Source organism: Choristoneura fumiferana, chromosome 6, assembly GCF_025370935.1.
Source record: "Choristoneura fumiferana chromosome 6, NRCan_CFum_1, whole genome shotgun sequence".
Taxonomy (NCBI): domain Eukaryota; kingdom Metazoa; phylum Arthropoda; class Insecta; order Lepidoptera; family Tortricidae; genus Choristoneura; species Choristoneura fumiferana.
This window is the reverse complement of record NC_133477.1, coordinates 11,490,762-11,515,380: the sequence shown is the minus strand read 5'-3', so window position 1 is coordinate 11,515,380 and position 24,619 is coordinate 11,490,762. Positions and strand designations below refer to the sequence as shown.

Genomic DNA, 24,619 nt, shown 5'->3' with positions numbered 1-24,619 from the left:
ATATAAATAAGTGGAACCTAGAAGTGTGACCAACAAGAAGAAGAACAACAAGTAGAAGTGTGTCCGAAAGGTAAACCGTTGCCTGGTTACCCAACGTTAACACTGTACCTACTGTATGATCCACCGTCACACTGATTATTTTAAAATAGTTCAGTATGAAGGCTGGGAAAGTAATTTCCCTACTTTAACACTGGTGTGAAGGCTCAGTGTGAAGGTAGGTCGGACCCGCTAAAAGCTGCTTCCTTAACCTCCTTATACGACATGACGGCTACCTATCTGGAATAAATAAATTAAAAAAAAAACACAAAACCCGGCTGTTTAAAAAGAAGACAAAAAAATAAGTCTGTACCTTCTTATAGTATCTGTTAAGCACAATACAATACAAATATTATTTACTGAGCATCACAAATAAATGCAATGTAGACAATAGGCGAGCTTATCGCTTAAAAGTGATCTCTTCCAGACTAGACAACCATTAATATGTCGTAACTAATAACGTAAAGGTAGGCGGATGGACATTATTGTATGTAGCTATACATAGGGTTGACGTCCTAGAATCCTTTATTCACCCCTGACATGCTAAAGGAACTTTTACTTACGCATTTAGCTTTTGTAGATGTCCACTTTGTGTGCTAGTATCTTTTGTACGGCAGGTAAGTATATTGACGTGAATTGTAAAGCCTGATAACAAAATAAAGCCAGATTCACGTCATGGGTAGGTCTCGACTTCGACCAAGAAATACTTAGATAGAAAATTGATGATGTAGGTAAGTATTTTTGTTGATGATGTGATACACTAAAGTCTAAAAGTAAACAAATATTGCGGTATCGCTATCAATATGTTTAATTTAGGTCATTTCGATTGGGCTTCAATTATTAGATAGGTACCTTTTTACCAGTATCAGTCAGTCAAGTTCAAGTAGAAGGGCTAAAGAGTCGTTTTGGTCATCGCTATTTTTTTTGTTCGGCAGTTTATGAACTGTACATTTATGTATCTAATTTTGAGTGATTTTGGGTAAGTCAGCATTAATTAGTAGTGTATTCATATACCTATCTATCATTTGTGTTATTTCTCTGTCTAGAAAGAAAGAAAGAAGTCATTTATTCACATTCCCAAAGACAAACAAATACAACAAAATTAAAAAGAAAAATAAATTAAACAACACAAATAACACAAAAAATTACAAAAATGAAAATAGATACACGGTGTGTGTATCTGTGCGTTACACACGGGCGCAGCGGTGTTAGGGGCGCCGGCCGCGGCAACTTTGTACCTATTCCATTTTGACCGCGCGCTTCCTAGATGGCGCTAAAGTAATAATTGCACACGGGCGCTACATGGGCTAAAGACGCCGCTGATCAGACATACAGATAGGAAGTTAGAAGAATAACTTTGTGTAGTCAATTAAATAAACCACAAAACCTCAAAATATACTTACCAAACACAAACTAACAGTAAAATTTGTTTCAAAATGTCAAAATAAACAAATTACAAACAAAATTCTTTCTAAATCTCAAATTTCAATTTGGCGGCTTTCGAAGTCTTTGCAGACAGTATTTGTTTGTTTGTTTATTTATTTATACTCTTTATTGTACAAAAAAAATACAACCGAATTGATAACCCCCTCCTTTTTTGAAGTCGGTTTAAAAAGGAAATACAAAAAGGTTACAAAGAAAGTGTTGTGGTATTTTCTTAATTAAAGAGTAGGGCGAAGCATTGCTTAGTTTGCAGCCTAATAATTAGTTTGAAAATTGCGTTATTGGTAGATTGTATAACAAGGGAAGAAAAGAACCAATATCACACGAGATAACTTGGTACCCGAGAGGGTGTCAATATTTCGAGTGTGATATTGGTTTTTTTCTCGAGTTAAATACACTGCTTTTCATTTCGACTACAAGGAAAGTAAAAAAAAATACAAAAAGAAAAAGTGTATCAAATAAAAACTAAAATGAATAGAAAAAATTTTGTATAATTTATAAAAGACAATGTCACTTTTTTAAGCATAGGTCGAAGGTCAGTGGTCATTTAAAAAAAACAATTAACTTCAAAATTTTAAATTTTCAAACTTAGATGAATGATTGGTTTCGCCCGCTCGCTCGACTAGATACCGCGCTACCTAAAAACAAAAGGTTCGTGAATGCGGCAACTCAAAATTGTAGTGTGCGCAAGAACGGTGTAAGACAATTTGCAAGGATGCTAGTGTGCGTGACGAATTGTGTTGCCAGCTGCTCCACTGTTACCCAATTATTGGGAAAATAAATTATGCTATGGTCTATTAAGTTACTGGTTACAAAATGTATCTTGGGAAATACTTAGAAATGAAGAAGTAATTAAGAGTGAATGTATTAATATGTTTGTGTATAGGTTAGGCGTAGGTTTATTCTTTAAAAAAATGGTAGGTATGATGTAGGTATATCAATGATCAGGCCTCACTTTTAATAAAAAAATTATATATTTAAGGACATTCAATATTTACAAACCATTACTAAAATTCATGGACTGAGTCGTAGTTAAGATAACACGTTGCACCCACAGTTAAACCTAATATAATGTACAGCTTAATTAAGACTAAAATAAAAAAAAATGTTTACAAAACACACATGCATACTTGCATACATACATACTTACATACATACGCTTGAAAAACATAACACTGCTTCGGGCAGTCGGGTTAAAAGTTAAAAAATTTTCGTTTCCCATAATACCTAAGTAAATCTGCTGATTGGGCTTTTTGAATAGGAAGACGAAAACATTTTTATTTTTAAGACACATTCACCCCTTAATTAAATAGTGTCGGGTAACAATTTATACACCTTCAGTGTATACATCACAAAGATAAACATTAAATAATATAGAACTAGGTTATGTATATATAATAATTACGTTAGATACTTAAATAAAATAAGTTATTAAAATTTATCATCATTTAATGATGATAACAATAAAATTCAATTTATTAAAATCTCAACCACGGGGAATTTGATTCTTGTGTACGCGGCAACACAGAATGGTGTTTAGGGTTCATGTTATTTTATTTTGTAATTTCGAAATTATACGATATTTACTGATGGTATATGTGATCCCAGTGTCCTTCTTATTTCTTGTAGTATTATTTTTACACAGTTTCACTGCGCAAACTGGCATTTTACTTCGGTTCATGACCAAAATTTAAAAAACATTCGGTACATGCACCTTACACACAGTTTGCAACGCGACTGACTCGACTCGGGCTCGTGTAGGTACGCCGAATTCGGCGTACTATTTGTTGCCGCATTTGACGAGTACGCCGGCGGTATCTAGCGAGCGAGCGCGCGAGACCAATCATTCATCTAAGTTTTCAAAATAGTGATTAGAAACAAACAGTAGATAAAATAGGAATTTTAGTCAATTTATTTCTAAAATTAGTAAGTTATCATTATCAAATTGAACCAGGAGTTCTGTTAAGCTGTACAGAGATAGGCTGTGTGGTCAATACCATTGTCATTTACCTACCAATTGTTTTTTTTCTTAACATTTTCTTAACTTTTTTGTTTTATATGTCTGCGTATAAGAAACTAATGACAATGTAATAATAATACTTATTTGAAACATTACAAAATTTGTAATATGACTAATTAAGAAAAAATCTCAATAACTACCTATACCATTATAGGAATGGCGTATAGCCTGAACGTATGTGTGTTCCATTGACATCCAAGGCCTTTTTAGTTTTTTCATCACACTTGCTCGTAAATAGTGTAAATAGTTTTCGCCTCTCTTGTTAGATGATTGAGAGATCAAAAAAAATATTATTCTGGGGTTTTAGCTGGGTGAATGACTGTTTTCTTTTTTTATCTTCGCGTGTAACAAACTAAGTGTATCAATATACCTTACCTAAACAAAATATTGAAACTCGATGTTTACCCACCTCATATCCACCGATGCGGTGACATTAGCTGATTTTGTATTAGTCCAGTACTCTATTTCAATTTGGCCCAATCGACTCGAAACCTGGGTATGTGTAAAGCCAATGGTGATGCAAAAAAACGCCGTCAACAAAAGGTTGGGTACATACAAATTTACAATTACATTTTTTTGTATTTTTTTCTAAATACTTACTTTTTCATATACTTTTAATTTCAGGATCCAGAAGATAACATGCCAAAACGTGCGACATGGGACAACCAGATCGAGTTCCTCATGTCCTGCATAGCCACGTCAGTGGGCCTCGGCAACGTGTGGCGGTTCCCCTTCGTGGCCTACGACAACGGCGGCGGCGCCTTCCTCATCCCTTATATCATAGTGCTGATCCTTATAGGCAAACCTATGTACTACCTTGAATGTGTACTGGGTCAGTTCAGTTCAAGGAATTCGGTAAAAGTGTGGGCGTTGTCACCTGGCATGAAAGGTTTGTATTCTTCTTTGTGATCTGATTTTGTAGGCAGCTCAACTACATTTTCTTTATCTATGCTAATATGCTAATAGTAAGAAGATCCTGTCTTATTTACACGATAACCTATTTTACTTTTAATATCACTTGATTTATTTAAAGTCATATGGAATAGTTAAAAACTTCAGTAAATATTAGTACCTAGTACCTACTGTATATTAATTTTAGAAAGTGAATTAGCCCATTTAACTATATAAAATATCTAAGTACTTACTTCTGTAAATAATACAAAATTTAGGCTCGACTTTATTATGAAAAGGTTACAAACATTAACTTTTCGCCTCCTTTAAATCTTTTCAGGCGCGGGCTACGCTCAAGCCTTGGGCTGCGTTTACATCCTGTCATACTACGTCTCCATCATCGCGCTCTGTCTCTTCTACTTGGTCATGAGCTTCCAATCCACGCTGCCCTGGGCTATCTGCGACGACTCCTGGACAGACGTATACTGTGTTCCCTCTGACCAAACCGAAGGCATCGATGAGACGAAAAACGGAACAAGTAGTGCTGAATTATATTTTGTGTAAGTCTCAAATTGTTAAATGCACATTGCAGTCAGTAACAGAAGTGGCCCACTGGACAAAGAGCTTGAAAAGATTCGGAAACGCTCACAGCTGAGAATGATGGCACGGCCAATACGGCCATTGGTCCTATCCAATCCATTGGATAATTTGAAGTCTTTCATATTTAATGAAACACTGAAACAACTGATTTTGGAAAGCGTCTTGGCATGCAGCCTTTATTGGCCGGTCAAATTGTAGATACACTAGAAATGACTAGTCATAAACTAAAAACTAAGCTATTTTTTTTTAGGATCAATACCTATATACCTACATATATTCAAGTTTGCAGCATCGAAATATCGTGCTAATTTTGTATTACTGGGAAACCTCCGTATTTATTTTCAACACTAGTTTTTATAATTTTTCACTGTCTCCTAAACTGTATTTTTATACTACATATTAAATTAAATTCTCAATCTATTAAAGTCTCTATCTTCCGTGGTTTATGCTGTGCGTTGTTTCAGTTAGTTAAAGGCATTAAACAAAAAAAACACTACTTACTTTCGGAAAATCCTGAGAATACTTTTAGCTGGTGGTGGTGTTTAGATGGTGTTTAATCACCAACTCGCACGCCAAATTTGAATTTAATACATAATTTATACGAGTAGTTACGGAGATAGAGCCACTTTGGCTTGAACATTTAAATCCCTTTTATTCCTTATCCTGTGCTAATTTCGAAAAAATCCTAGTAATGCACCTTTATGATCTTCAAGGAGTATGTATGTTGGGCTTCTATTATGTTAAACAATGAGCCGTGAAATTATTTTCTCTAGCTCATAGTCCTGCTAGCTATTTCTACTACTGACTGAATCACGAATTTTATTGAAAATATTGTTGTAAATTAATTTTCGTCTTCAGGAGGACGGTGCTGCAACAGAGTGACAGCATTGTTGGTGGACTCGGTTAGTACTCGATTGATAATTGTGTATACGGTACGGTATACGGTACCTTTCGATATCCCGAATTGCTTAACATTTCTCCACTAGTTCAAACTATATACCCAGTTAGCATTATCATTGTGTTAAATCTGGCACAATGTTTTAATTCCTGTGTTTGTACTTACCTTACCATTTCCCTGTTAGTGACAAAAACTTGTTTTAAAACTTTATATTTTTTCGTGCAAGTGTCATGCGGCTTTTATTCAACAGTTTAATTGAAATTCCGGGATTTACTAAATTCCCATGAGAATTTTCAATCAAAACCGGCCAAGAGCGTGTCGAACACGCCCAGAATAGGGTTCCGTAGCCATTACAAAAAAAAATTAAGTAATATATTCGTATTTTATACGGAATCTTCCAAGTTTAGGTATATATTATACCTTAGGCTGCTATTTAAGAGTAAAACTAATAAATAATTCTTAAGCAAACTTAGCCGTTATAGTTTTCCTTGAAAGTTTAATATACTTACTAACATACTGAATTTTTTCAAATTTTTCCACCCCCTGTTTTAGATTTTAGAGGGAGGACGCTCGATTTTAATAAAAATTTGCACTTTAAAGTTGAATTATTCGCAAACAAATAAGCAAACTACTAATGGTTTTAAAAGACCTATCCAACGATACCCCACACAGATTGGGTTGGATGAAAAAAAAATCACCCCCACTTTACGTCTATGGGAGGTACCCTAAAATTTTTTTTTATTATTTCTTATATATATTTGTGCAAATTTACAGCTTTCTAGCATTGATAGTCCCTGAGCAAAGCCGCGGACGGACGGACAGACAGATAGACAGACATACAGACAGACAGATAGACAGATAGACAGACAGACATGGCGAAACCATTTATTTGCCATTTATTTTGGCTCCGGAACACTAAAAATACACAATACAATAAGTACAAATATTCTTTATTGCACACCACAAATCAGTACAAAAAATGTATAATATAAACACATAAATTCAAGGTAGACAATATGCGGTCTTATCACTTAAAAGCGATCTCTTCCAGACAACCATTTGGGCACAAGATCTTATGATTAATTAGGTATGTCAAAAGTAGCTAGGTGGCGGAAACAGAAACAAAAAACAAAAACAAACAAAAAATCACCGTGGATTTCATTAGGTAAATTTGTATAACACACCCGTGCTGAATTTCATGACTCTAAACCCAGAGGTTGAAATTTCGAGAGTTAACCCCTAACCCGTGGGAATATCGGGATAAAAGTAATGTATACGTATAATCTATTCCAGACTTCTAGCTACTACATACCAAATTTCATCCAAATCTGTCCAGCCGTTTTTACGTGAAGGAGTAACAAACATACATACACACATACTAACAAACTTTCGCATTTATAATATACCTAGTAGGATATCAAAACTAAAGATTAAGTAAAAACACATAACAATTTCGAAACAATAGGTACAGTCAAGGGCAAAGATGTCGACACGGCCAAAGTTGCAAAAATATGTATACACGTCTTTATGCACTTAACATTAAGGCCGTGTATACATATTTTTGTGCAACTTTGGCCGTGTCGATATCTTTGCCCTTGACTGTACTAAATAATAATTTTGACTATCATTATGAAAGTATTATTAACCACAAAATTGACCAGTCTTCAGGAAGACAATATTCGGGATATCGATATTGTTATAGCTGTGTGATTCACACCTAACCGCGTTGTTAAATTTCTCTGTATATAAAATGAGTTTTTGTAAAAAAATACTTTTTAATACATTTTATGTGGACTGTGTTTTTGGCTGCCTGTACATACTAGCATTGTCATTCCAACTAAATACACCGTGTTATTTGTGATATCCGTTAACTTTAAGAGAACAATCTACAGGTCAAATGAAGTTAATTTATCTAAGACACTAGTGGTATTACTGAATAAAAGATAATCAAAAGTTAAGATAATTAATTATTAGCAGCAAAACAGCGCAAAGGTCCGTAATTTATGATGACGTTTTTTCAAAGTCCATAACCGTTTTTAATTCACACATATTTAGCAAAAGAAAGTTAAACATGTGGATTTCTTCATGTCTCTCTTATGTGTCACGTTAGACTATGCGGCTTTACGAGCTTGAAATTTTGCATGGGGCTTTTTAGGGTTCCGTAGTAAACTAGGAACCCTTATTTCATCATGTTGGCGAGCACTAAGACCAGATGTGCCTAATTCACATGGGATAGGGAATTTGGCAATAAGGACGAAGCCGCAGAAAACAAACTCAAACAACCGAGTAATCGAGCAATTCAGTCTTGTAAAAGAAGATGATTATACTTTAATCATCATATTGGATATTCCAATTGTAAATCTAATAATATTCTTAAGAAAGCGTTAAGAAAAAGGGTGAAATGGTGCGTGCTGAGAGCGGTGACCTTGCTCGACGGTATGCAGAAGGTCACTGTGTGCTATTTCCGCCGCTTTGCAAACTCTCAATAAACTCTATAATTGCAAGAACTTATTTATTTCACAATCTTTTATTTAACTCGCAATAAATTTAATGTAGGTACTTAGGTATGTATGTGCGGGTGAAATCTTGCTTATTGAATTTGACCCACTTCTGGTGGTCGGATTGACTTGAAATTGGGCATACTTATGTAAATCTGGTGACAATGCAATAATGTGGTAGTAAAATCCTGGTGTTCCAGCAAGGATGGTCCCCGCAGGACAGAGCCGGACGAGAGGACGGTTAATGGCATAATTGACTTGAAGTTTGGTACGGAAATGTAGTTTTGATGACAATACAAATACATTCTACAAAAAGTACAGTCTGAAAAAAAGCTTGTATTAATAATTATTTTTTTAACGAAAAACAGTGTATCCAACTTCAATTTCTCTACTTAGGTCTTCCAATCTGGTACCTTACCGTGGCTCTGTTCATGTCCTGGTTCATCATCTTCCTGATCGTGGCCCGCGGCGTCAAGAGCTCCGGGAAAGCCGCTTACTTCCTCGCCATCTTTCCCTACGTTGTGATGATTATATTACTTATTACGTAAGTTACAATTATCGATTTTCCGTTACTAATAGACAATGCTAGGAGCGTTATCATACTGGCGATTTGTGGGCTTTATTGGTACATAATGGTACGTGATGGTACTCTCACATGTACCATCAGCCAAATATGTGGTCTACCACCCTAGAGTTGATAATCGTTTGCATGTCATATAACAAAAAATTTAACCGACTACAAAAAACCATGAAAATAATTTTCTACCAGTCTGAAGTCGGTCGGTGCCTCAGCACGAGCCAGCAGGAGTGGACCAATAGTCATCTACCTCACCTACGAACTTTATATTGGGCTTCAATCCCTCCTACTGGCTTGTGCTAAGGCACCGACCGACTTCAGACTGGTAGAAAATTATTTTCATGGTTCTTTGTAGTCGGTTACATTTTTTGTTACAACTTTTTTTTGTAAATAATCTAAGATACAATAGTTTAATATCAACTGATCGTCACTTTTTACGACAGATTGCTTTTTCCGATGCAGAGACGTTCATTATTGAGGAGTCCTGGTGATTCATCACCTGTTTTACCATATGCATTACGAGGAGCTTAAATTGCTTAGCAACTGTATAAAAGTAATTAAAATTCAACGCGTGAAATACTTGTTATTGAGTACTCCGATGGTCAACTGTGGTCTTCATCATCAGTTCCACTTCACCAAATGATGATTTTCAAAAGAAAATGCACGAGTTACTATACTAAATATATCCAATTTACTATAGGTGTCCGTACAACATTTGAAGAGTTCCCTCGATTTCGTTAAGATCCAATCATCAGATCCTGATTAGGTGCTTATGGGACCTAATTGAAGACATTACTAGACGAAAGCAAAAAAAAAATTTCAAATCGTTTCATAAATGACGGAGTTATGAGGTAACACACATTAAAAAAAATACATCCGAATTGATAACCTCCTTTTTTGAATTCGGTTAAAAACAATAATGCCAATAGACGTAGGTTTAGGTATCTTTCAACTTGAGAGTTCGACTTTAGCGACATATTCATTTGATAGGAACTTGTTTAAAAATTAATAGACCACTTATTTGGCTGATGGTACATTAAAATATTAATATCCAAAGGTACATATGTTAATTAATATATTCATTTAATTACAGTACAATGACCCTGCCAGGAGCCGGAACCGGAGTTTTGTTCTTCCTTACACCTCAGTGGGATAAGCTCATTGAACTTGACGTAAGAATGCAAAATATATAAATACCTACCTAGTTTACAAGTTTACAGTTTCAATCGCAAAACGAAATGAAAAAATACGTACTGGTCCTTACGTCGCATGAAAAACATCTTGCAAAATTACAAGTCTAGACAACAGTCGAGATTATGTATTTTATATGAGTAGATAAATCCCGATCACATCCCCACACACACATATCGTGATAAATATTAGATACAACTTAATACGCGCACGTACAGTCAACGTCATAAATAAGTGATCACTTTTGTACCTTGTCACTTCAATATAATTTTTATTTTTTATTCGACTGGATGGCAAACGAGCAAGTGGGTCTCCTGATGGTTAGAGGTCACCACCGCCCACAAACATCTGCAACACCAGGGGAATTGCAGATGCGTTGCCAACCTAGAGGTCTAAGATGGGATACCTCACGTGCCAGTAATTTCACCGGCTGTCTCACTCTCCACGCCGAAACACGACAGTGCAAGCACTACTGCTTCACGGCAGGATTAGCAAGCAAGATGGTGGTAGCAATCCGGGCGGACCTTGCACAAGGTCCTACCACCTGTATCATGTTTAAAAAGCCATACGAAATTGTGTAACGATTAAAAGCGACCAGGCACAGAAATGATCACTTATTTATGACGTAGACTGTACAAAAGAGATCACTTATTTGTGACATTGATTGACACAGTCAAGTGTAAAAGTATGATCTTATTCAAAGTTTCATAAATAAGTATCTACCAGAGTCTTATTCCGACGCAATAAGGCCGCAGTAACATATTTTTGTGTGATTCAAATAAATACTTATTTTTGCACTTCAGTGTACAAACTTTCGCATTTGTAATATTTACAGGATTAGTACGATTTACAGACTACAAGCTATTTCATCTCTTCAAAGCATTTTTTTTATATAAAACTGAACGAATTAGATATAATTAAGTACTCACATATTTTTCAAGTCCAAACGCCGGCGGAACATTTAGTGGTCTTCAGAAGTAGTAGAGACTAATGATTCACCAGTTCCACTAATATAGTAGTATTGTAGTGAATGATACTATATGATAAGTACCTACTTGCTTTTCACGTAGTTTTCCGTTGATATCACGAAATACCGTGTCTCTCGTTTACTACGCTTAATTTGAACAAGAGTCGAAGACATTGTGCTTGCAGTGCCATTGTTAAAATAATCTATTTATTCTATCCACAGGTGTGGTATGCAGCCGTCACTCAGGTATTCTTCTCTCTGTCTGTGTGCACGGGTACCATCATTATGTTCTCTTCATACAACGGCTTCAAACAAAACATTTTCAGGTAAATACACTGTTAAATACATCATAATATATCGCAACCTGTCATAAAACATGTAAAAAATGAAACCGAATCCAAGTAAACCACGAAAATAACGATGCTATGTAACTCATCATATTAGTTGGTGTACAATGTTGTGTGCAATTGTGATTGTGTTGTAGGGACAAAAAGTTTTTTATTAATTTTTAGTCTACAATGATGTTTTTTACAATATGTAATTGTACCAAAATAATATAAATAAATAAATATTGCGTAAATGATGAAGTAGAACTGATGGTAAAGTGAGAAGAGCAAATTGAACCGTTTTTGTCCAGTTTGCTCTACTGCTACTAGTTCTAACGATAGAGAAAATTGAAAAACATCAAATTTTCCCTATTAGTTGCAAAGCTAAAGCATACCGAACTTTTTCTCTCCAATTTGCTCTACTATTTACTCAATTTGAATCGACACAAAAACAGTGTCGGCGTAGCTCCGTATGTTATTACAATAATATTACAAAGCGCTTTTGTGGGCTATTACGCAGAGAAGAAATGAACAAACGGAACTGCCATTGCTTTGAAACATCAGTCATCGATCCATTGTTTCATACAATTTTGTTTGTCGACAGGGACTCAATGATCGTCACAACCCTGGATACGTTTACCAGCTTGCTTTCTGGCATCACCATCTTCGGGATCCTCGGCAACCTTGGGTATGTGCTGCAGAAGCCCGTGGCAGAGGTGGTTGGGTCCGGAGGAAGCGGCTTGGCCTTTATCTCTTACCCTGATGCTATCGCGAAAACGCCCCTTCCGCAGGTAAATAAACAAAAAGTACAATTCAAGAAAAAAATTGGTATCTCAACTTGTTATAATAAATATTGCGGTAAACGGAGTGTAGTCAATGACCAAAGGAAGCCCTGAGTACGCGTACCTATATAGGGTTGCCAATTTTTTTTAAACAGAAAAATAGAAGAGAAAAAAAAGAAGCCATAAGTGCTTTGTGCTACGACTCTGACAAAAAACCTGCCAAGAGTGTGTCGGTCACGCCCAAGATAGCCGTAGCCATCACGAAAAAATTAAGTAATATTTTTCTAAGGATTTCGTATTATATGTACGGAATCTTCCAAGTTTAGGTGTATTTTGTAACTTAGGCTGCTATTTACTCTTAAACTACTAATAATTCTCAATCAATCTTAGCCGTTATAATTTGCCTAGCAAATTTTATACTTACTACTATCCTCAATTTTTTCAAATTTTTCCACCCAACAGATTTTAGAGGGGGGACGCTCGATTTTAATGAAAATTTGCACTTTAAAGTTGAATATTACGCAAACAGATCACTGAATCGAAAAATAGTCTTAGAAACCCCCCCCCTCCCTCTTAGTAGCCCCCTATGGTACCCAAAATATATATTTTTGTTCTTTTATTTTACCACTTTCGGCGTGACTGATATGTATATTCATGCCAAATTACAGCTTTCTAGTACTGCGGACAGACTGTCCGGCAGTGTTCTACTCCCACGAGATATACAACATTTTATCTAGGTATACTTTAATAACGTTCACAACATGTAATTAATAAAAATTGTTTAAATAACAAAATCCATATTTTGTATTACTTATGCTAGCGCTGACGGTATAAATATCTCCTTTTGGTTCGCAGCTGTTCTCAGTCCTGTTCTTCCTGATGATGTCAGTGCTCGGAATAGGCTCCGGCGTGGCTCTACTGTCCGCCGTCAACACTGTCATGCTGGACGCTTTCCCGCGCGTGAAAACCATCTTCATGTCGGCCTTCTGTTGTACGGCCGGCTTTGGTATCGGACTGGTCTATGTGACCCCGGTGAGTTACGTAATAAATCTATGATGTGAGATGAACTATTGCCACGTTAGGGTGAAGCCAGATGAGCGTAATTTTTTGAGTTGTGAGTTGCGTAATTTATGATGTATTGGGTTTTATACAAAATTCTGACGACTCAGAATGAGTAGTACACCAATATACGGCGTTTTTTAAAAAAAACCTTTCTTTTTTTCACTTTTGGAAAAAATATGGTTTTTTTCCTACTCATTATGAGTCATAATCAAAATCACAATCAATTCCGATAGATTAATAAAATGTCCCAAAAAAAATGACAGTTTTGTGACGTTTTTTTCATTCACTTAGTATGGGCGCGGCAAAACTGATCCATAAAATTTTGTGTGAAAAAATTAAATACATTTGAAAGAAAAGTATTTTTTTTAAAAGGCCTTATATATATATATAGGTACAACTATGAACTATGAACCAAAGATAAAGACAATTATGAATCATAATTACGAGACCGAAAATATGCGACTCACAACTCGAAAAATTACGCTCGTCTGATTTCACTCTTAATGTGTGTTTTAGACATAAGCACGATCCCGGACCGCTAAAGTACCCCATGATGGTGGGAAGGGGGAACTTCTTTGGTCATGGCTTCCTGCGATGAATTTTTCCTGCGAAATCTTTGAATTTGAGTAGTATTTTATGACTCATACAATTTATTTCGTTAACTTTACCCTGTTTAAAAAAAATACCTGGTTGAGTCTGGCTTAAAAACAACTTACGTTGAAGAAGAAAATAATCAGAAATTAATTTGCTTGAGCCAAAAACCAAGCCATGTATTCCTTTTTTTAAGTGCCTTTGTGGACACATATTGTATCTTATACTTTTTTTTATTCCGTCATTTTAGTGCTTAGCTTAGGTAAAGTGACAATTTCAAACTCGAAGTTCCAGTACCCTCGTCAGGCTGGGTCAAATTATACTATATGAAATTGATGCTTTTGGTCTCTCGTTGAATAATCTACTATACCCACCCATACTACAGTGCCCTGCCTGTGCCGGGCCTGGACATTAAAATCTGAGACGTTAATGGACTTTTATACCATAATAGGTGGCGACTGCAGTAATTTAGCAGAGAAGTACAACTGAAATTACTCTTGTTCTTGTTACGAAACTGGATCGTCGTTTAGCAGAACCTTTAATTTTAGCTGTACTTACTTAGTTCTGTAGAAATACACAGATTTTTACCTAATATAATTTTCAAACGCCCTACAATACACCTGTTAGAAAAAAAATGGGTTCCAGGAAGCTATGGGCACTTCGCCACTAATCAAAAAATAATGTTCAGGCATGGACACGTGATGAGATGCGGGTTACATTCACTTGGAACTGGCGCAGACCAAATCCGCGTAGAGAATCCGGCTATTCTCAACTGGGAAAAGAGTGCGGACTAGTGGGATACTTATTTTATCCCACTTGCCCTTGTTGAAGAGCCCACAAATCCTCCATGCGCTTAAGTCTAACCATCAAGTTTCTTACAGGGTGGCCAATGGATACTCGACCTGGTGGACTATTTTGGCGGTACATTCTTGATACTCTTCTGCGGTATCACGGAAATAATAGGAGTAATGTGGATCTACGGTAAATAATTTAATACTTTAATCATATATTTTAATTTTTAATATACAGGCTGAAATTTTGAACGTGACCTAAAATTAGTGTTTCATGCTCAGTTTATCCGTCCGCCCGGATTGCTACCACCATCTTACTCGCTAATCCTGCCGTGAAGCAGTAGTGCTCGCACTGTTGTGTTTCGGCGTGGAGAGTAAGACAGCCGGTGAAAATACTGGCACTTGAGGCATACCATCTTAGGCTTCTAGGTTGGCAACGCATCTTCAATACCACTGGTGTTGCAGATGTTTATGGGCGGTGGTGATCTCTTACCATCAGGAGACCCACTTGCTCGTTTTCCATCCAGTCGAATAAAAATAAATAAATAAATAGTAGTTAATGCTGGACTATAATGCATTAACCCATTTGCTGAAAATAGTCTGAAAAAAATTGCGGTTTCCATACATTGTTCAAATTAAATCACGATTTCAATGTGTGAAAACCGCAACTTTAATCCAACAAATTTTAATAAATGAGTCAATCATTATAATGCAATATTGTCCAGCATTAACTGAGCATGGAACACTATCTAATTTTGGTTCACGTTCAAAATGTCACCATGTAAATAAATTTAAATAATATCTAATATTCATGATAAAGAAATTAAAATTAATTAGGTGCACCTTTCTTGAAGTTAAGCTCTGAATCTCTGCAGGTGAAAACTTTGTGCAGGAAAAGAAAATCGAATACGGTCAATAGCTAACTATCTGTCTTTCAAAGACAATTCGCTTGTTTTGCATATCACTTGTAGATCTCGCCAGATTCTATTATTATCTTCAGACTTGCACGATACGGTATCATAATGAAGGTAATTAATCCATAAGTCTATGAAGTTTTGGACTAAATTTGATAAGGTTTTGCTTAATCATTACCATGAATTCGTCGCGTGGGCTTTTGGTTCTTTGTATAATCGAAACACCATGAGCGCGCATCGAACAGTAGCCGGAAATGCCTACGTTTCTCTACGTAAATACATTAAAAACAAAACGTTTTTTAAGAACCATTATTTTTAAAAATCTAGAAAATATGGATATAATAAGAATTTAATAACAAAATTAAAATGAAATCACTCTTAAATTAACAATCAATGACTGCACTTAAATTAAAGCTATACCTTTTTAAATATTTTATGTATAGGTATAATTTTTTTAAAGGTTCCAAATTATACTTCGCTATACCTTTGGCGATGTCCGTGTACCTTTTTTAGGGTTCCGTAGTCCACTAGGAACCCTTACAGTTTCGCCATGTCTGTCTGTCTGTCCGCGGCTAAGCTCAGAGATCGTTAGTACTAGAAAGCTGTAATTTTTTTTTCACTTTCACCCTATGTTGTGGTGTATTGAGGTACCTACCTATTTAAAAATGAATAGGGGTTTTCAATAATACATGTTTTATCGAGGGACTAAAATAAGCCAATATATACCCGAGGTGGTTAGCCACACGAGCTTTAGCGAGCAAAATAAAAATAAAAATACTTTTACTCCCTAGGGACTAAAGTACTCACTTTACTCCCGGCTCGTAAGGCTATATTGACCTACTTTTAGAGCATGAGAAGTGAAAAAACCATTTTTTGATAAAATGAATATTTTTGGAGACATTCACTCCGAAAGTTTTAAAAATGCCGAACCGCACGTCTAAAAATATGAAAAAAACACGGAAGTTAAGCTTAATAAAAACTCTCTAGGAAAATTATTTTCAACTTAATCAGTTAAGCAGTTTTTAAATTTTTGTAAAAAAATATTTCTAAGGCAAAGTTAAGTCAAGGTGGGGACTACGGTACCCTGCACTGAGTATGGCCCGACATGCTCTTGACCGGTTTTTAGTAAATACTTTCAGGTAGATGGTTGTATTTCTTATACCTTGCCAGGTTCGTTCGTGTACGTGACACACGGTAGAACCATGTCGCAGTCAGCATTTGCTGCACTTATCAAAAAAAATCAGATTTAGATAAAGGCATCAGAGGCTCCGTACGACAGGGTTTCACCGAGTGTCACGTACGAACTTATCAAGGTACCATCAGCACAAGTGGTCTATCAATTTTCAAACAAGTTCCTATCAAATGAATATGTCGCTAAAGTCGAACTTTCAAATTGACAGATACGTCTATTCGCATTATTGTTTTTTGACATGCAAACAATTATCAACTCTAGGGTGGTAGACCACATAGTTGGCTGATGGTACCTATAGTAAATGTGTTTGTGCTGTCTAGGTAATTAAAAATTGCAAAACTCGTAACGAAACTCTTTGAAGGTTAACTTTAGAAAATAAGAATAAGGTTAACTTTAGAAACGCATAATTAAGTATTATTATGATTTGTTTTATCTACATAATAATCTTAAAACTCACGTTATTTTATGTGAAGTTAATTCAGTATTTTGGTCACAGGCTTGGAGAACGTCTGCTTAGACATCGAGTTCATGTTGGGCATCAGGACCTCAATGTACTGGCGCTGGTGCTGGGGTCTCATCACCCCAGCGATGATGTTGGTGGTGTTCATTTACGCACTCATCTCCTTTGACACCCTGCTGTTTGGAGGGGAACCTTATCCTATGGCAGGTTACGGTAAGCATTGGCAGAATATAGGTGTAGGTAATAGTTAACCAATTGGACATAAATAAAACATTAAATTTAAAAATCAAAAACCCGACTGCCATAACTAAAAGGAAGAAAATAAGCCTAGTGGTGTAGAACTTTGTTAAGTAGCTAATTTTTAAAGTTCAACAGTCGTGACTAATTACTAAGAGCTTTTGAGCGTCACGATTTAAATGGGTCCCGACTGTTGAACTTTAAATAAGCTACTTAACAAAGTTCTAGACCACTAGGCTTATTTTCTTCCTTTTAGTTATGGCAGTCGGATTTTTTGATTTTTAAATTTAATGTTTTATTTTACACTTTTTTGATGTTTATATGAAAACAGTAGATGTATAACCGATATATATTTATAAAATGGGCTAATTATTAGCTTTCATTTGATAGCCATATTGTTACAATACAAAATATTTTTTGTAATTCCTACGCCATATTTTTTTTCGCAGACGCCATATTGAAATATTATATAGCCTATGTCACTCCGACAGTTATGACGAATCCAATGATACCTCATATGTTAAAATCGGTCTAGCCGTTTAGGCTGCAGCAAAGACCAAAGAAATGGACATACATACATACACTCGAAAAACATAATCCTCCTTCGGGCAGTCGGGTAAAAACGACACGACCCTGCATCAACATTGCGCGACGCAATTTTCGGTATATTGCTCGGTGGACACACCCGCAGTATAGCGGTTAGTTGGCAATACACATAATGTTCTACAAAATGTTACAAAATTTATGAGCTACGTACGAGTACGCAATGACATAGAGCTTAATTAATTTAAGTTCAGATAAAATTCTAAAGATTATTATCTAGTTAAGTTTTTCCATAAAAAAGGATAACAATGAGTAGGTACTTGATCAGAAGTAGGTAATGCTAGTACTAAGTAATTATCTTAATCATATAATCAATCATTATCCCCACTGTAGTATTTTAATTGCGAAGCAGGTATGGTATAGTTGGTACTCAAAGAGTTAAAAAACTTTTCTCTTTCTATTTTTAATTCACTTTCAAATGTTGCCAAGTAAGTAGGTAATACGTGAAGCGCCACGCATGACGAAGGGTTCCGTGTATGTAAGAAAGACAGTTTTTGGCGATATTCAATGCTTTTATATCTCCTGTATCTCCTATTACCAACAGATAGCTTACAAAGTTGAATCAAGTTATTATGTTTATCCAAGGACGCTTGATCAGTGACGCTGCATAGATTAAATAATACTGTACCTACCCCGCATCGGCTTGGGCATCGATCTAGATTATAGGCGATTGCACATTTTAATGAATACGATATCGATGGGTAAAATGACAAGTAAAATCCCTGGAGTTCAATCTCTGTATGGGAGAGCCGTATTTCACCTGTGCTAGATACTATTTTATTAACACCTAAAGCAGCGTTAACTCTTGGTCTTTACTTTTTTTAATACTACGTTTATTATTTTAGTCTACAAGAGTACCTTAGATAGTATACATTCTTATTTAATATTAATTAATCTTGGATTTATACATGTTTTATTCTCTTTCAGTATCGGGATACATGATGCTCTTCTTGGGAATTGCATTCGTTCCATTATTCCTTGCTGTGACAATGTACAAAAACAAAACTGGAAACTTTATTAGGGTGAGTATCAAGAATGGGCAAGAGCAAGAATAGTATATTAAGCATTGAGGGCCGTAAGAAGGGAGACTAGCGAGAGCCTATTACTCGATTTTATAATCTCCTTACTGCCCGTGATACACACAATGACTTTTATCACATTACGAGGAAAAAAAAATTAAGTAAAGTATTTTGTGTCTAAACACTTCAAAGCTCGTCAAGAGAAAAACGCTAAGAAAACAATTGAATAAAATAATGGCTAAATGTCAATACGGGGGGGGCTAATTAAAAATTTGTGAGTAATAATCAAAGTACGTATCTGTTGGCTGTCATTTACATTTACTTATCAATTTACCTTGCTGGATCCGGTCATCGTTCATCCACCATTACCTCTCATATTTCGTTTTCTAGAATTTTTTTACCGTACAACGGCAAAAACTACTAGACACTGGCAAAATTGTCCTCCGATGGGCAGAGCCATATTTTTTTAAAGAAACAACAACAACTTTGCTGTGCATTGCTGGCAGTTATAATTTAGTTAGAAAGTTAACAGTCTGAATTTTAGTTTATTAATTAAATTAATGTCATGGTAATTTTACAGATATACGTTACTTTAACCTTCCTTAAAAAAAACCTGGCTGCCGGTAACACACTGTATATCTCCGCACAGGCACAGTTTATTTTATTATGGTTCGCGCAGTTTGCACAGGCCCAGTTACTCTTGAGCTTCGATTCAAGCAAAATTTTAACTTTTCATGTGATTCCAGACCTTCAAACAAGCATTCAAAGCCAAGTCTTCGTGGGGGCCGCGCAACATTGCGACGAAGCGAGAGTGGGAGTTGTTCAAAATGGACGCGAAGGCAGAGCGGGAAAAACGGACTACGTCGAAGCTCAAGCACTTCGGCTTGAGTTTAACAGGCGGCTATAGAACATTTGATTAATATATAATGTAACATAGAATAATTTATTTATTGTACATACTTTAGCCTAAATGACAAATAAAATACCTACATGTTTGAGTTCTGATCATTTTTATTTACCATCTTATTTATTTAACTCCGTCTGCGATGAATTCGTTTATCGCTATCCCGCGGAAACTAAGAGATATTCCGGGATAAAAACTTTCTTGTGTTTACCAAATTTTATCAAAATTGGTTAAGAGGTTAAAGCGTGAAAAGGTAGCTGACAGACATACACACTTTCGCATTTATGATATTTGTATGGATTAAACTATGTTAAATCAAATCTTGCAAAGGGAATGTCTATAAAAATAGTCTAACGCTTTGTTTTGTTATTTTTGTATTATACATTTAAAGAGTCATTAAATGTCAAAAAAGTGATCAGATTACACAAATGTTTTTCAGTTTCCTGTGATCTGTTTCAAAATGTATGCCATTTCAGTTATTTCTCGCGGCATAAGTACCTACTTAATGTAGAGCTGTTCCTCGATCTATTGATTTGGCCTTAGTCACTCTAAGTAGGTACCTAAAGATCTATAAAATAGAGATTTAAGTATGGTGCGGTTTATTCCCGCTCATTGTTATGTAGATAGCTGTATCTATGGGATAACACATAAAACACATTTTTATCTCGATATTCTCACCGGATCGGTTTATTAAATAGACTATGTTAATCACAAAATCTAAACTTCTAAGTCTAAAATTATAAAATTTTGCGCGGGTGTTCTCTATGCCAAGTAGATTTTGTAATTTTGAAGATTACATTTTAATTCAACTGCCAGTTCTAATGGTTCACGCGAGCAAAGCCACGTGTAAAGGAAAACAAATATAATTAAAACGAACCTCGGGACGACGAGCTTTAATTCAAGGATGCAGGGAGGCTATTATAGATAATGCTATCAGGTGTTATCACTATTATAGTACTTTATTCAACAAAGATGTCGATCTCGTCAACATATCCGTTATCATTATCACTCATGGTGGTGTCTAAATGACGATATAATTAGTGCAATTACGAAAAAGGCCTGCTTTATTTATTATCCTACTAATATTATAAATGTGAAAGTGTGTGAAGATGTTTGGAGGTTTGGATGTTTGTTACTCAATTACGTTTAAACCGCTGAACCGATTTAGATGAAATTCGGTATACAGTTCGAGTCCCGGGGAAGGACATAGGATAGTTTTTGTCTCGGAAAATTGCATAGTTCCCGCGGGATATCGATAAATGAATACTACGCGGACGGAGTCGCGGGCAACAGCTAGTTATTAGATAAGATAAAGATACTAATTTACCCTGAATCAACATACATCCATGAACTAGACTTCCTGCTGGCAATTTTTTATTGGTGCGATTGGTACATAACCTATCGCACCAATAAAAAATATATATACTAGTTATTAACTAGTTAGTCTAACTAAGCTGTCAGTTACGGACGTCGCGACTCTACCTACTGTAAGGACCTCAGTCGACGACGAACACGGACCCCTATAGGATCACTTTGTTATCCGTCTATCAAATACTCAAGTTTGCTATTCATAGCACACACTGGATATTCATAGATAGGTACTTACCTACTTTGTAAGGAGATGGAAAGAAAAATAAAAAGATGGTCAGCGGTCACCCATCCATGACTGCGAACGACGTTGTTAAGCTTCAGTTTTTTACGTTTTCAAACCTCAGCCTAGAGCTCCGCCTTTTTGGAAAAAAAAACTAAGACTAACTAACTAATTAACTAATTTGGCTCAGGGACCCAAAGAGGGTCTTGGCCTCCGTAACGAGAGCATGCCATCTGTCCCGATCGTGCGCAGCCTCTGGCCAGTAGCGAGTTGTCAAAAAAATATTATATGCCTAATGGCCTGTTCTCAAAACTTTACTAGAACCGATTGAGAAATGCGACCGCTAAAGGAGAACAGACAACCGGAAACCATGGCATGTTTTATGCACTTGTTGTACATCTACTTTTTTTTCTTCATTTTTAATAGTCGTGACGCCATCAATCATAAGGCATAAATACTGCATGATTTGTAAAAAACAATTAAAACTAGACTAGACTATCTAAACTATGATCTAAACAATCGTACCCATGCTCCAATGGAACGAGTTTTATTGTAAGACTAATTCTAATTACCTATTAATGCGCCATTAATTATAATTGTTCCCGATGTTGGGTTTCCACTTCTTTGTGAAAAATAAATACCATATTGTGCTTTCATATTTTCTTTATTTTGCTCATCACGTGTACCTACTCTGATGCTTGGTTTTGATTAAAGCATGGGACGATCGGAACTTTAAAATCATGATTTGATATTGAGATACATGTACCTATAAGTGCGTAACTTACCTGATGTAATTACGCGCAATGTGCGAATGTAAGTATTCATTTACCAACTCATTGTGTTATTATCAACAAGTCATGATAAGTAATGCAGATCAACTTTTGGCAATATCTGAATACAAATAAGTAGACATATTACCTATGTCTACTTCTGAATACACGTATGTATTTATGCATTACCCATTGTCTAGTATCTATGACTGTTAGTATACCCAATACCCAAAAAGCATTAACTGATGTAACTATATTCATGTGAGAATGAATGCTAAACAACATTGTACAACCTATTAGTACGTCTATACTATATCTATGTTTTGTACCTACCCATACGTATCGTACCTATATGAATGACGTGCAATAGATAAATAATTAGATAATTTATGAAATCTAAATTCAAATAGGTATATTTATGTTAAAAACTGAAACATAATTTATTTTTTATTTATTTAACATAATAGTATATTTTTATCAAGGGACTAAAAAAAGCCAATATATACCCGACGTGGTTTAGCTTTAGCGAGGGTATCTATTTATCCGACTTTTTGACTTTTAGTCTCGAGGTGAAAACTTTCATAGGTTTTTAACTAAATCTTTCTAGATTTCGGCGGCAAAAGATTATCATTATCAATTATGTCGTTTGCTCTTTGCTCGACATCATAATTTTGACGTCACTGTCACTTGACGGTATTGTGAGAATAATCAATTTGTTTTAATCGTTTATGATTTACGCTCTACAACAATTTCAAAGTTTTCGCGGTAAGTATTTTTTTCCAACCAGACACAGATATAACAAAATCGCATCGGCGAAATGGTCCATACACAAACTAGAATAAATAGAATGGCGCTACCTTCTATGCGGAAAAAGCATAGAACTAAGGACCACGTAGACTAACAGCCTTATTCATAAAAAGTTAGAGCCTCCTTGAAGGCTCCTTGAAGGCCCGATGCTAAAAAACATGATTCATAAACGTCTGTTAGCGCTAATCAGTCGATCAAGGCTCTGCTAAAGTTAGGGGACCGTAGACCCTCCTTTATCTCTCTGCTAAGTCACAAAATGGCCGCCACAAGTTTGAACAGCTGACTTTGACTAGAGCAAAAAACCATAGTTACCGAAGATATTTATAGTGAAGGCAGGGCTACGCAGATTAAAAAAAAAACATAAAAATTTATTTTCAGGAATTTCTATTTAAAAATCCTCTAAATTAGCAACAATATATTAACAATAAATATGAAAAAAAAATAAGGATGATTAACATAATTATGGCTTTTTGCACAACATAAACATGCGGATCGGAAATGGCGGGAAAACAAACATCTCGCTTTTTATTTTATTTTCCTGGTAATTTGCTGTCACTGCTGTCAATTTTTTTTTAATTATCGATTAGGCCATTTTTTGTCTCTGATTTGTCAAGGTGGCCAACATAACGCGTCTAATCCGTCTATCAGCAGCTCAACAACTAGCAGACTGCTAGCAAGCGTTTATGAATCATACTTCTTGACAACCGTCTAACAAGCTTAATCAGTCTGCTAAGTAACAGACCGATCAAACCTCAATTAAGGATTTTTATGAATAAGGCTGTAAGAACGTAACATATTTTCGTCGTGAAAATGGTCCACATACAATCTTATTTTATGCCAAAAACTAAGCAAGTACTGGCTGTTTGAGTTTATCTGTCACTCGAAGTATATTAAAAAATTAATTACTTTTATTCCCTTGGGACTAAAGTATTCACTTTACTCCCGCCTCGTAAGGTTATATGACCTAAGATTGGTTTTTGGAATCTTTTTGTATTTTTTATTTCAATTCCAAATTTTTGTTACTTTTACTGTTTTTTTGTTATTTTGTTTTTTTTAACCAATCTTAATTTTTTTATTTTATTTTCTGGTTTTCTGTGTTTCATAGGTGGATTGACGAATATTGTTGTAAACATTTAATTTTCATGAAGCCATAACGTCAGACCTTCAGTCCGAGAAAGTTACACGATAATTCTGTCGTCATTCTGACCAGAATATGTAAGGAACTGACGCCATAATTAGGCTATGTTTCCACCAGAGATGTGTGAGAATGCCTTTCGAGGAATGTGTTTATCAAGTACCAATAGTCGCTTCATTTATCTATCCTCGCTCAGCGCAGCTCTAGTGGAACCAGCTCAACAGAGCGTGGATAGGTAAATGAAACGATTCTATTGGTCCATGACAAACACTTCCTCGCAATGCGTCCTCGCACATCTCTGGTGGTAATGCAGC

General features: G+C 35.6%; 1 protein-coding gene across 3 annotated transcripts in view; it reads left to right on the top strand.

Annotated features, from left to right (window-relative positions):
- The window catches only part of LOC141429065 (sodium-dependent nutrient amino acid transporter 1-like), a 32,710-nt gene extending 12,614 nt beyond the window's left edge, over window positions 1–20,096 (top strand). For 2 of the 3 annotated variants that reach the window (XM_074089235.1, XM_074089234.1), the window contains exons 3-14: window positions 4,124–4,388; window positions 4,731–4,950; window positions 5,849–5,892; window positions 8,783–8,930; window positions 10,057–10,135; window positions 11,344–11,447; window positions 12,052–12,238; window positions 13,085–13,261; window positions 14,764–14,863; window positions 17,276–17,452; window positions 19,007–19,101; window positions 19,845–20,096. In XM_074089235.1, the coding sequence (XP_073945336.1) occupies window positions 4,124–4,388; window positions 4,731–4,950; window positions 5,849–5,892; window positions 8,783–8,930; window positions 10,057–10,135; window positions 11,344–11,447; window positions 12,052–12,238; window positions 13,085–13,261; window positions 14,764–14,863; window positions 17,276–17,452; window positions 19,007–19,101; window positions 19,845–20,018 (1,770 nt within the window). In that variant the 3' untranslated portion in view covers window positions 20,019–20,096. Of the gene's footprint in view, window positions 1–940; window positions 1,016–4,123; window positions 4,389–4,730; window positions 4,951–5,848; window positions 5,893–8,782; window positions 8,931–10,056; window positions 10,136–11,343; window positions 11,448–12,051; window positions 12,239–13,084; window positions 13,262–14,763; window positions 14,864–17,275; window positions 17,453–19,006; window positions 19,102–19,844 lie in introns of those variants that run through there. The other variant, XM_074089236.1, reaches the window with a different exon arrangement.
- The last annotated feature ends 4,523 nt before the right edge of the window (window positions 20,097–24,619 follow it).